The 15,000-nt window shown below is 40.9% G+C and overlaps 1 protein-coding gene across 1 annotated transcript in view; it reads right to left on the bottom strand.

Annotated features, from left to right (window-relative positions):
* The window catches only part of LOC145405060 (coiled-coil domain-containing protein AGAP005037), a 1,039,366-nt gene that overhangs the window by 786,174 nt on the left and 238,192 nt on the right, over positions 1–15,000 (bottom strand). The window contains 1 exon segment of the mRNA XM_080276560.1: positions 7,048–7,198. Within this exon segment, the coding sequence (XP_080132686.1) occupies positions 7,048–7,198 (151 nt within the window).

Genomic DNA, 15,000 nt, shown 5'->3' with positions numbered 1-15,000 from the left:
CGAATAAGATGCATAAGTGTGTCAGTAACAGGAGAAAGAGTTAATAAGGCGAACGGTAAAGACTTGTAGTTGGGATGGTCTTTGTATTCCTCTGTATTCCTTTGTACTCATTATTACTCTCTCACTCCTTCACCCTCTTCTCTTTCTTTCACTTTCTTTTTTTCCTTCTATTCCTCCTCTCCCTCACTTCCCTCTCTCACTTTCTTTCTGTCATTCCTCATTTCCCCCTCTTCCTTATCCCCTCTACGTCCTCTCCTCCAACTTTCCCTCACTTCTTGCTCCCCCATTTCTCTCTAACTTTCTCTGATTCTCTTGCTTTACTCCCTAATTTCATTTTCCTGCTCTCTCTCTCTCTCTCTCTCTCTCTCTCTCTCTCTCTCTCTCTCTCTCATACAAGCACCTACATTACTTCTGCCTCATCCACTCTTACATTACTCTCTCTCTCTCTCTCTCTCTCTCTCTCTCATACAAGCACCTACATTACTTCTGCCTCATCCACCCTTACATTACTCTCCCTCTCTCTCTCTCGTACAAGCACCGACATTACTTCTGCCTCTTCCACTCTTACGTTACTCCTCTCTCTCTCTCTCTCTCTCTCTCTCTCTCTCTGTCTTCTTCACCCCGCCTCGACTCAATCTCGTACCACACATGAGGCGAGGCAAGACATCAACTCCCGGGGCATAAACCGCATATTTATAGTGTTACGGTATTTCTACATGCCCTTTTTATGATTCTGGAGCTACTTGTATTATAATTATGTGAATTTTCTGTCGCTTACTATTTATCATTTTTACTTTATCAGTGTTGTTCCTCCTATTTCCTAGTTTATCTGTTCTGTTGTTATTCCTCTACTGGGTTTATTAATCTTATTCTTCCTATTTTTTCTATTTCTCCTCCTCTTCTCTCGTTGGCTTGATTTTCCTCCTCCTCTTCTCTCGTTGGCTTGATTATTATTTTTATCTATGTTAGATAGTGGTAGGTGGTGGCGACCATCATCCACTCAACTTCATGTAGTGCTGCCTACTTCTTCCTTAGCCTTTATCATTCTTTTTCTGTGCCTGCCCTCCTCTCTTCCTATTTCTCCCATCTTTCCTGTCACTACTTACTGCTTTTCTTTCCGTTACAGGTGGCTTTACATTGATTGACAAGCCAAATGGTTTCCTGTAAGCCAAGAAACCATTTACAACGCTGGGTGGTAACCATATAACCAAACCATACGTGCTCCCTACGTGTCAAGTGGGTTGGTGGAGGGTTAGTGCCCCTCCCTATAAAACAAATAACTCAGAGTCACATGGCCACCCCGTACAGGATTATGGCGTCTGGCAGATAGATAGATAGATAGATAGATAGATCTATGTTAGAGTTAATATTAGCTATTCCTAGATACACAAATCTCTCTGACTATGGTTCTAATTCTACCGTTTGATCCAGACGTCATTCACTAGTTCTCCAATAGTGGTGTTGGATTTCACGCCATTGCCATAACACTCACCTTCATGAGTTTTTATGATTTTTACTTCTTCCAGTTTCGTATTCGCTCCTTCCTCGTGCATGGGTCCCACTTCACCCTATCTTTTTAGTCCCCAAACGCTGATTTCTCTTTTCGATTTCTGTTACCCTTCAAACCTGTATAATTCTCTTTTTCTTCATCTGTCCCAATCTACTGCTTCTGTTAGGTAGCTGGTTGGCTTATATGTAGCCTTGTCGTGAACAGGGTGAACACACGAGTTATTATTTTATTTATGCTGCGCCGTCTTTATCAATCACTTTATTCATTTTTATGCGTGCAGTTCTCAAAAATAACGTCATTGTCGTTTTATCAGTTACGCGGATATGGTTCTGCTACTATCGCTTCCATTAACAGCTTCACTTTCCCCATCCGGCCTCTTTTCCCTTTTTATCTTAAAGTGTGTATTAATCTTTTCTTCACTTCCCATTCTGATCTGCTGTATTTCAATCACTGTAGCATGTTTATCAATCTTTCGTTCGCTACACATTACTTTTCTTGTTCAAATTTTCATCACCCTCTTTCTCGTTCCCTTTTCTCTTCGTATTCCACGCTTTTGCTCATCCATTTCTATTTTCTTCTTCTATTTCTTCTTCAGTCCTTCCACTTCCGTCTCCCTATTTCCTCTCAGTCCGCTCCTTCCTCTTAATTTCCTTCTCAAATTTCTTTCTCTTTTCTCTCCTACCTATTCTTCTCTTCTACATCCGTGTTTTTCTCCTTTACCTCCTCCTCTACTTCCTCTCTTTTTACCCCTTATTCTTCTCTTCTGTTTTCTCCTCCCCGATCTTCCTTCTGCCAATAGCCTCTCCAGCCCAAGGAAGTCTTTATTTCTGAATTCATTGTATCTCCAAACGATTTTATTCTGCTTGTGATGGACACTACCAAGTGCTCGGTTAGACACAAATGTCATTAATCCCTCCAACAGAAGGTCTCTCCCATGCTGAATTAAATCGTCTGGAGGTAGTCATCATCATCATCATCATCATCCAGGGCTCTTTTCCCACTTGAGGATGGGGTTCGGAGGTAGTAAGGCAAAGAAAAAAGTTATCGTGTTGAAGGGGTAATATATCTTCATTCCCACACCCCATCTCACATTCTTCATTTTTCTCTCTTCTTTCATTTCAAAGTCTTATCTCTCGCTCTCCTTCCTGCCCTCCTGAGACCTGATTTCCCTTCTGCCTGTATTTTCTTTCCCCTGATTGTTTCCGCTTTGCCCCTTCAGTAATCTCATCTCTCTCTGTTTTCCTATCGGTCTCTCCTCTTTTACCATCTATCATCATTATCATTTAATTAATAACAGAAAGACTATTTTGCTCTCTCTCTCTCTCTCTCTCTCTCTCTCTCTCACACACACACACACACACACACACACACACACACACACACACACACACACACCTTACGGCTTTTCTGTTCCCACAAATACACCAACATACGTTTCAAGCCAATTCTATACTCGTAACATCCCCTATTGACGTTCACATACAGGGAAGTTACATTCACCCATTCAGCCCACGGACGTCTTCAAGAATTATTTTCGGTTTCCCCTACGATTATATTCACATCAAGAAAAATATTTAGAAAAGGAGGTGTGAGGCTTCATTAAACCTCTTCACCAGTAGAGTTTTTCCCAGAGTTTTTTTCTAAGTTTAATAAAATCGTCTGAAGAAAATATATAATCAAAATCTACATCTTCAGGTTTAAGAAGTTTGAGAGAAGCCTAGTGAGAGAAAAATTAATTGGACTATGTTTAACTTGGAGACTAATTCTTTTTCTCAGAGTCGAGGTCACGGCGTAATAGTCCTCTGTGTAATTCTGGCAAAGGAGGCTGATCATATTTGGCCCTGGTGTTTATATACGCTAAAAACAAACACCATCCCATACACATTGGGTAACATAAGAACATTCCCGTTTAGGGTAATACTGTCAAAACAATCCCCCCCCCCTCTCTCTCTCCATTCCACCACCCATATCTTCAACCCTCATCCCCTCCAACCCTTACCCTCAAAATCCTTAAAGGGAAGAGGTGAGGCGGGGTCACACAAGGTCAGTTAAAGCCAGACTGTTGCACTTGACATGGCCGGAGAAAAAAGGACGTTGAGGAGTGTGCGCGCGAAATATTTGGCGTGTAAAAACGTTGTCGCCGTGAAATAGTTTTGGCGAGCGCGGCCGTTTGGCGAGGCGAGCATACCAAAGCTGATGAGTGTATCTGCGTTTTTCTTTTTAATATGATACTTTTCCCTGTGATGATGTCTTTGTGTGTGTGTGTGTGTGTGTGTGTGTGTGTGTGTGTGTGTGTGTGTGTGTGTGTGTGTGTGTGTGTGTGTGTGTGTGTGTGTGTGTGTGTGTGTGTTCTTACTACCTCCAGCCAAAATTACTCACCTTCATATGAAACCTCTTGCAATGAAGGGGTTACTGAAGCCTGATCTTAATTGTCTATCTACCTTTCTATCTATCTATTGCCAGACGCTATAATCCCGTAAGGGGTGGCCATTTGACTCAGAGTTATTTGTTTTACAGGGAGGGGCACTAACCCTCCACCAACCCACTTGTTGACACGTAGGAAGCACGTATGGTTTGGTTATATGGTTACCACCCAGCGTTGTAAATGGTTTCTTGGCTTACAGGAAACCATTTGGCTTGTCACTCAATGTAAAGCCACCTGCAAAGGAAAGAAAAGCAATAAGAAGTGACAGGAAAGATGGGAGAAATAGGAAGAGAGGAGGGCAGGCACAGAAAAACAATGATAAAGGCTAAGGAAGAAGTAGGAAGCACTACATCAAGTGAGTGGATGATGGTCGCCACCACCTACCACTATCTTATTTGTCACACACTGAAATAATTTTCTTTTTACTCTGACTTTTACCTAACTTAAGAGTGGCGTCTTGTGCCGGAGGGTTATATGAAGGAGATACCATAACCTACAGTATATTACAATGATCCAATTTCTGTATGTTTGTTGGTTTGTCCGTTTGTGACCGTAACACAGAAAAACATAGCGCATTGTAGAACAATTTTTGTTAGAGCACGGTACCGCTAAAATGTTTTAACTTAAAGAATAAAACAATTTCCAGTCCAATTGGGACACCGATTCCCGAATTACGATTCTTTTCTGGCCTTTGACACCGAGCGGAAAGGCCGCCTTTGGCGGCCCTTAAGCGAGTGTTTACAATTTTACAAACATGTTTTTTTAATATTATTTCTTGCTAACTCCTGGCGACTTTTTTTTACTGTCTAGAAAGCTCTGTGGAAGTGAAGTGGTTAATGAAGGTTATATCTTTTTTCTAACACCACTATGATGATGCTTTTCTCCACCTGCTCCTTACATTTTCATTTATTCTTCATTCTATTATTCTCATTATTATTATTATTATTATTATTATTATTATTATTACCATGCATTATTATTATTATTATTATTATTATTATCATTATTATTATTATTACTACTATTAAGCTTAGAGGGGACCCTTTCAGTGAAGGGGTTAAGGGACGGTATATAGTTATTCTATCACCTTCAGTACGATGATCCCTACGTTAAAGCTTATTCTTGTTACCCCCCCACACATTATTCAACTTCGATGGGACGCCCTGTACTGAAGGGGTTGATGATGGCCAATAAAGACGTCACCGTAGTGAAAATATCAACAGCCAGGATTCATAAAACATCCCAGTGACATCCAGTGACCACACACACACACACACACACACACACACACACACACACTTGATGGAAGACTCACTTGGCTTACAGTTTAGAATGGTAAACCCAGAATTCCCTTGGGCAATTTAATACTCTCATGGTTGACAAAACTCTCCTCTTCGATTTCGGATATTATCAGGCGATTTCATTAAACTAAGTGAGTCACAGGCGCCGAGAAATGAGTCACAGAAATCAGAGAGCATTAACACTCACCATTAACCCTCTCAAGGTCAAGACAACTCCAGGGTTTTTATTCCACCTAACACTAGACGATTTTATTCAGCTGAGAGTGAGTCACAGAAGCCTGGATGTTAAATGCTTAAATAATATCATGACTTTTCCTTTTTTTTTCTTTATCTTATTCTTCCGACCATATGGCCATTTTATTCATATCTGGGGCGACATCTGGCAGCGACGATTTACATGACGTTAGTATGAATAGTGTAAAACAATAATGAATAACCGTACCAAAGGGGTCATGAGCGTGGTTTTGTTTCATGCAATGTGGTACTTTTCGTCGACCACACAGAGGTCATGCTGTCTGTCTGTCTGTCTGCTGCCCTTTTAGTGGATAAATGTTCTGGATATATAAGGGATTTTAAACTGCAAATGTATGTGTGTGTGTGTGTGTGTGTGTGTGTGTGTGTGTGTGTGTGTGTGTGTGTGTGTGTGTGTCCAGCTATGCACGTGCTTATGTGTAAAAACTTGTGACTCTATAATTTCATCACCGTAAAAAAAAAAAAAAAAAAAAAAAAAGTCTTCCACTGTATCCAGTTTAAAACACAAGCAAACTATCCTGCTGCGTTCAGTCTGACGTGCCGCCCATGTCCCAATCACTCCCACTTTTATCTTCAAATTATCGAGAAAAATATATAAAACGTTCTGACTTCACGGTATCGCAAATAAAATCCCTTAAAAAAAAAATCACACACGTTCGTCGCTTCACAATATACCCCTTAAACAAGACACTCACACGCGTACATACCAGATACCTGTCATTTCAACACATATGTACTGAAAATTTTAGGTACCATTCAGTGACTACAGCAATCTTTACTTCCTCAACTCTGTACTGATCTTGGGTTTCCTCTTATCAACGAATCGCAGTACACAAATAAATCCACCAAATTAACCCAATATCTTTTAAATAAGATACACTACAAAATAATTCTTTCATCTCTCGAATCAAGCAATCTTTCACTCTTCCCTCCTGTACAGCCACTCTCTCTCACATCTTTGTATATCAGATAAGGTATGACATTCAACTAAATCCCACTTCCACCTCTCCGCTGAACAAATTCGTACATCCACTAACTCTACAAAAGTAATATCTGACATGGAATCCTACACTAAACCACTCTCCCTAACACACTAGCCCCCTATGTACTTCTACCTGTTCTCCTCCTCCTCTTTCTTCTCTTCTTCCTTTTTCTAACAAATAAAAAAGAACTGGCTAAATTCATTCGTACTCCCTCACCTTCTCTTCCAACTAAACACACAGAAAAAGCGTTCCTTCACTCAGCATTTCTATTTTGTTCACGGCCTCCATCTTCTTCAAACCACCAGCAGTAAGTCAAAGAAAACATTTGCAGTAATAAAATGAGCAAAACAATCGTACAATCTTACCTTATCCATGATCTTGCCCTTCTGAACACACACACACACACACACACACACACACACACACACACACACACACACACACACACACACACACGATACTAATAATGTCAAATAGAAATCGTACCCAGTGACTTCCTTCTTGGACAACCTCTTACTTTTTTTTTTCTACTTCTTTTACTATTACTTCTTAAATAAAGTAAAAATCGTCCCTTACCTTGGGCTTGCTATGGACGTGCTGCTGCTGGAAGTCTGACTCGAACTCCGGCTCGCTGAAGTAGGACTGGTCTTGGTCCCAGGCGCCGCCCCCCTGACCATTCACGCCCTCGCCCTCGAACACTCTCAGCACGGACCGGTCGCGTATGTCACTGCAGGAAGAGGAGAGGGGAAGGGTTAGGTCAGGACAGGTCAAGTTAGGACAGGTTATGGGTGAATGGGTCAATTTTTCTTTCCTTCATCCGTCTGTAATTATTGATCTATCATCGTTTTCTTTTTTCGACCTCCTCAATCTACTTCCTGTTTTGCTCTCCCTCTCAAAATTAGAACTGAAATAGTCAAAAGGTAGTCTGCTCGTACCTTGATGGCTAAAAACTAAAATGAGAGGCTAAAACGACTGACTATACCTCCACAGAGAGAGAGACAGAGAGAGAGAGAGAGAGAATATAATGACAATGCTGCGTGTATATGTGTGTAGCAGAAAGGAAGGAAATGAAGAGCGACTACATAATACCTGCGAAAAGAAGGTCAAGAGAACAGCCTGAAATTGCATCACGTAGATGATAAAGATGTAATAAAAATAAATATTATACTAACTTTCCAATGATGGCGAGTGATTCTTAGAACTAGATATCAAAGGAGGCTGTGTGAGCCCCCCTCTCCCAAAAATCAGAACTTTATTTTATAATAGTAATAAAGGACGGGACATTACAAACCTGACTCAATCCCGTACAAATACAGATAGGTAAGAGCAGCCAGGTAAAATATATGTTTAATGAAATGTGTAATAAACAGTAACAGACGATGGAGAGACTTTATGAACTAACCCAGTCATGTCACAGTAAGATCGGGAAAGAACAAAGCAGTAAGGCAAAAAAAAAAAACATATATACATTGAAGAACTTACAGAATACATGAAAACAATCATTGGTAAAGGCAAACAGGTCACACAGTAAAAAAAAAAAAAAAAAAAAAAAATATAGTACTGTCTCCAACTTTAACATAAATATATAAGGTCAGGATGGATAGGTCATGTCAAAAAGTCAAACGAGGACATATGATAAACAAGTCAGTAGGGGCAAACAGGTCAAACTGATCAGGTGAACGGGTAAAACGGGTTGGAAAATTATGCTTTATCTCCCGCCATAACACAGGTACGTCAGGTCAGGGCAGAAAGGTCATGTCAAAAGGCCAGCTTAGGTCACAGGTTGAATATGTTACTTTATTTGAGAAAATTTTAGACATGGCAAAACAAGTTAACTCCTTTACTGAAATGACGCTTTTTTTATTTCAGTTTATTTTACTCCTATTCTATTTTTTCTTTGGGTCACCAGACGATTGTTCCCCTCAGACGATTTTCCCCTCGTACTGATTAGATAAAAAAACACTGTTCATTACTCCCTCCACCACAAGGACGATTTTCTTCCTCTTATCTGCCTACTACCGTTCGATTTCATTCAACTTTTGTAGTCTCTTGGGTTGAGGGAGTTAAGGTCATGCGAGAAAGGTGGAGGTGGTGGTTAAATTGAGATCTTAAAGAAACATAAGGTCAGAGGTGAAGGAGGTGCAGCGAGGCGGAGTCGTTAGAGGCGCGGTGTGGGAGGGGAGGTGGAGAAAAAGGGAGGGGAGGTGGAGAAAAAGGGAGGGGAGGTGGAGAAAAAGGGAGAGGGAAGGGAAGGGGAGGGGAGGGGAGGGGAGGGGAAAGGTCATAAAGAGAGTTTTAAAAAGAAGTGTCAGTCTTCACATAAGGTTATAATGCGGTGGAATGAGGTGATGTGGAATGAATAGAGGCAAGTGATTAGGTAAGAAGGGAGGCGAGAGGAGAGGAGAGGAGAGGAGAGGAGAGGAGAGGAGAGGAGAGAGGGAACGGAAGAACAGGGAGAGACTGGGAGAGAAGGGGAGGGTAATGAGGTGTGAGGTAGGTGTAGAAGGTAACACACTGTCACCTGTCTCTGGGGAAGGGTAGTTAAAAAGAGGTGATGGGGGAGGAGAGAGGAGAGGAGAGGAGAGGAGAGGAGAGGAGAGGAGACGAGACGAGACGAGAGGAAGGGAGGGGAGAGAAAAGGTAAGAGAAGAAAAAGGAACAGAAGTGGGGACGGGAGAGGAGAGGAGAGGAAGAGAAGGGAGAAAAGAAAGAGAAGAATGAAGGGGTGGTTGGAGTGTTTAAAAAAAAAAAAAAAAAAAAAAAAGATAATGGAAAGAGAATGAAGAGAGGAAAATGAGATGGGAGAATGAGAGGGGATGGGATGGGGTAGGTGAGAGAAGAGAATGGGAGGTGAGGGGACAGAAGATAAAAGGATGGAAGAGGAGAGAGGAGAGAATGAAAGGGAACCGGAAACAGGAGAAAATGAAAAGTGAGGGGGAAAGAGAAGGGAACAGGATAGAAAGGGAGGAGAGAATGAGAGAGGAGGGGTTGAGAAAGGGGAGAGAACGAGAGGAGAGGGGAGAGAGGAGCGAATGGGAGGGGAGAGAGTACAAACGAGAGCAAACAGCAAGCGAGAGAGGGGAGAATGGTACTGAGGGAAGAGGCTAATGAGGTGTGTGGATGGTGATTAGGTAACACACACACACACACACACACACACACACACACACACACACACACACACACACACACACACACACACCTGTCCTTTGGGGAGCTAATTAAGCCTTTCAATCCAGGTGACGTCTTTATTCAACCTATTCTCAACACCATCAGACGATTTTACTCAGCTTAGGCGAGATTTCCCGTCCTGAAGGGGGGTAAAAAAAAATTAAACTCAGACCCTTTAGTTCGAAATCTCTCTCCTAAGCTGAATAAAATCTCCTGGCGATGGGCTGAAGAAGCTAAAAGGGATGGAGAGAAGGAAGATGAGGAGGGAGGGAAAGAGGAAGAGAGGAGAATGGGAGGGGAGTGGAAAGGGAGCAATGGAGATAGTAGAAGGGAGGAAGAAGGGAGGGAAAAATCAGGACAGGATGGATGATGATGGTAAGGGAAAAGGGAAGAATGGAATATGATAAAGAGGAGAGGGTAATAAGGAAGAAAGAAAAAGGCCAGGGGATTAAAGAGAGAGAGAGAGAGAGAGAGAGAGAGAGAGAGAGAGAGAGAGAGAGAGAGGGGGGGGGGAGATTAACGCATTAAAACTACCGAAACTCTCTCTTTCTGCCGGAAGCGTTTTTCATCAAAGCAAGAAGATACCGCTACCTCTCTGTCTGTCTGTCTGTCTGTCTCTCTCTCTGCGCTCATACAACGACTATTATACATATTACGTAAAGCTACAGTCTCCTTACAGCAATACTGACAGTGATACACAATAGTTACAGGATATCTCTACCAAATTTCGTCATTTTTCATACTACCCGTTGCACTACTACCCTACCAAGCGATATACAGTCACTACCAAAAAACATCCATCATTATTTACGTGGATAACAAACAACATGGACTGATTCCTGCTAGATGGCGGCAGTCACTTTTTTTTTTTTTTAATTAGTGGAACGGAGACTTGTCCTTCGCTACATTTTTTACTATTACTACCCCTGGTACTACTTACAACTGTTACTACTTCTATTACAACCACTTAATAATAACAACTATAATCATCATCATCATCATCATCAATCATAATAATAATAATAATAATAATAATAATAATAATAATAATAATAATAATAAAATAATAATAATAATAACAGCATAATAATTAATAACACAAAACAAATAGACAAACCAAAGCACACAGCCCACAGAAATATCATGGATATCAGAATTATGCAGTGTTGTCAAAATGCCATCCATCAAAATATCATGACTTATGGCCCGGGTAAAAATGTGATGGGTGGTGAAAGAGCGGCAGGGAATTAACCAACTGCATATCAACCACCAGATCAGTCACGGCCCAAACTTTTTGGCAAAATATGCAGTTGCAAAGGACGGTTGTGTGGACAGTAAAAATACTTATGAACCTAACAAATTGACGATCATTAGTGAAAGTGACAGGGATAATGGCAATTATTAAATTCCTCCAGTCCGGTATGTATTATTATTTTCATCTTAATACCTTCAGACTATTTAATTTACTTCAGGGAAGAGATCCGGTGTGAAGAGGTTAATGGAGGCTGATTCTACCATCCTCACAATATCTACGTACTGTATATACTGTACAGTATATATATATATATATATATATATATATATATATATATATATATATATATATATATATATATATATATATATATATATATATATATATGCATCATAATCAGCCGTTTGAGTGTCCATTGCAGGACCGGCATATCCCTACCGATGCAGGGACGATATCTCCACTCAGTGGTTTAGGCTGTCTGGTAGAGATTGTATGTAGGGTGAGAAGTGCTGGTGAGTGTGACTGTAATGTTGGAATGGCTTTAGATATATGTGTGTAGTCTGTGAACCAAATGGAATCGGCCCACCCTAAGCCGGCTGGGTACAAGCATACTAGTATGCGACACTGGTTCAACCACAGCACCCCTTATGTCCGCCAAAGCAGTAAGTGGCTCGGTGAACGCTTCACAAAGTTTTTACAACTCTGGCGGGAGGCGAACCCGTGTCCACCAGCGTGTGAGACGCACACTCTACCACTGTACAGTACCACAAAGGCTCCATATATATATATATATATATATATATATATATATATATATATATATATATATACAACAGGGATGAAAGGTTGCTGGTTCTTTGAAAGCAGTGATAAGAAACAGGGAAGTGAGCATGGAAGTGAAAAAGTTACTACATGACAGTATTGTGATACCAACTCTAACGTACGGAAGTGAAGCTTGGACGTTGTTGGAAGGACACAAGTCAAGAGTGAGAGCCGTGGAAATGAGTTATTTAAGAGGAGCCTGTGGAGTCACATGGAGAGACAGGCTGACGAATGAGGATATAAAGCAGCGTTGTGGTGTTGATGTGGATGTGATAGGAAGCGTTATGAGGAACACACTGAGGTGGTTTGGCCATGTGGAGAGGATGGAGGGTGAAAGACTGACGAAGAGAGTGTATGTGAGTGAAGTGGAGGGGGAAAGAGGGAGGGGGAGGCCGAGGATGAGATGGAGAGATGGGGTGGAGAGGTATATGAGAGAGGGGGTGAGTTGGGAGCAGGGGAGTGAGAGGGCGGGGGACAGGGCGACTTGGAGGCGATTTGTTTGTGGCCACCCCAAACGGGATTGAGGCGTCTGGCAATATATATATATATATATATATATATATATATATATATATATATATATATATATATATATATATATATATTAATCATATATACAAATTTATATACATATACATATCAATATATATGAATTATATAAATCATAATACACATATATAGATAGATAGATAGATGGATAGACAGACAGAGAGATAGATAGACAGACAGATATAGATAGATAGATAGATAGACAGATAGACAGACAGAGACAGAAGACAGATAGATAGACAGATAGACAGACAGATAGATAATCAGACAGACAGACAAATCGATAGATAGATAGACAGATAGAGACACTGATAGATATATAGATACATATATAAATGGAGGTCAAAAGAACAAAATAGAACATACTGTACGTCACCTTGTTGAGGACGATTAAACGAACTATATATATATATATATATATATATATATATATATATATATATATGTGTGTGTGTGTGTGTGTGTGTGTGTGTGTGTGTGTGTGTGTGTGTGTGTGTGTGAACGAAGAAAATCGTTAAGATCCACTCCTCTCTTCCATCCTTTCTCCTCCCTTCCCCTCCTCTCCCCTCGTTCCTCTTGTCCTCCACCTCTCCTCTCCTCCCTTCCCTTCTGCTCCACCCTGGCCCCAGGTGCATTCGGTTCATCCGACTAAGCAATAAAATTCTACGACTTTCACTTGCCACGTTTCACAATCTGTTTTCCCTGGCCCTTCAGCCAAAAAGATACAGTTCCAGTCAACAATTCTTTTACATCGTCTCGAAACTGCGTCAAAACCCAATGAGAGCTTTTATTCTCTTTTGTGTGGAAGGTGTGTGAATTGCTGAGAGGGCACTCTGATAGTGGAGAACAGAATGACACGGAGGCGATTCGTTTGTGGCCACCCGTTGCAGCATTAATGCGTCTAAGTATAAACAGAGAGACATTCTCGAAACTCAAAAAGTACTGATCATCATCACGATCGTCACCATCGTCATCATCAGATCACTTTTCCACTTACAAGGAATCGCAGGGATTCAGAAGCAGGAACGGGATAATGCAAAAGTGGGAGAGGTATCAACAGAGTGCTCCGATGAGATTTTTCATTACTTTATACCGTATGGAAATCGTTTCAAAACTCAACGAGGTTTTGCCGAACACACGAGAAATAGTGAAGCCAGATGGACAGAGCTGTACCCTCACTGAAACAGTTAACAATCCCTGACATGTAATAAATAAAAATGCATAAACAAATATAGCTGATGTCACCTGTACTTGAGGTTTCATGCAGTTTAGGGCACGCCTCTCGGGCTGAGGGGTTAATGAGTACAGTCAGATTCAAAATACCTATACTGGTCTGGTGTTTCGGACGAGTGAAGCGAGAGTCAGTTTATACAGCAGGATATTACTGATTACTTTGGTGGTGGTAGAGAGTGGCGTCCATCATACACTCACTTGATGTAGTGCTGCCTATTTATTTCTTCACCTTTATATATATTTTTTCCTTTGTCTCTCTTCCTCTCTCCCTGTTCCTCAAATCCTTCCTGTAATTTCTAATTTCTCTCTCTTCCACTTCAGGTGGCTATACTGTGTGGCATGCCTAATGGTTTCCTGTAACCCAGGAAACCATTTACAACACTGGGCGGTAACCATATAATCAAACAACCGGTGATGTGGAGCCTACTATGGTGCCACTGTTAAATGAGTGGAGACGCAAATGCGCTGTTCGTCTGGGAACCAAACCCCGACACTCTTCCCCGCGCCTCGCTGAGGCGAGGCGTGGTTTATCGGCAGGGAACACAGACTCACAGCATGGGATGGCTCTACACGAGCGGTTACTTGCTGTGGTTGATGGATCTGCTCACCCAGACACATCGGAGTTATTCAACAACAACAACAACAACAACAGCTCATTACTTTAAAGGGCTCCTCAGCCAATAGCACTGAAAGGCGTGAAAGAAAAACTGACGGTGACTGTTCACAATTATATTAATATAAAGCTAAATCTATCAACCCATGCGACTATCTATCTGCCTGTCTATCAGTCCATGTATGTACTGTATGTATGTATGTACTTTATGTTTGTATGTACTCGTGTCTATGTATATACATCTATTTATCTATTCATCTCTCTCTCTCTCTCTCTCTCTCTCTCTCTCTCTATGAGTATACTGTACACACCTATACCAGACAGTTACTTCCAAGCAACATTATGATGTTCCTGAAAGGGATCATAACGATTCATTTTTCGTTATAAAATTGGATTCAAGTTTTGAAATACTCAAGCGAATCCTCTTTCTCTCTCTCTCTCTCTCTCTCTCTCTCTCACACACACACACACACACACACACACACACACACACACACACACAGTTGGAAAAGTCTCACCTTTTGTTGTTAATAAAATAAAGATAACTAGAAAGAACTTAAACGTGAATGTGTCAAAATGTATGTGATATACACAAACCAGCAAATATGATCACCACAGAAAATAATCCTACATTCATTTTTGCTTAACAAGCAAACACTTAATAATGGAATTTAACGACCTAGGTAACAGCTAGGCTTTTTTCCTGTTTACGTTATATAAAAAAGTAAACAACTAGATAAATAAACAAAATAAATAATGGTACATCACTTAACTCCACTCATAAACAATTCATTTACAGGAAACTACTGCAGGACTGAAACTTGAATAAAAAATAATGAATGAGGCAATTAGCGGCAAGTAAAATTATACGCAATACATGACATTA

This window comes from Coenobita brevimanus, chromosome 65 (genome assembly GCF_032717465.1).
Source record: "Coenobita brevimanus isolate Jiangsu-jjx chromosome 65, ASM3271746v2, whole genome shotgun sequence".
Lineage (NCBI taxonomy): Eukaryota > Metazoa > Arthropoda > Malacostraca > Decapoda > Coenobitidae > Coenobita > Coenobita brevimanus.
This window is presented reverse-complemented; position numbering and strand designations above follow the sequence as displayed.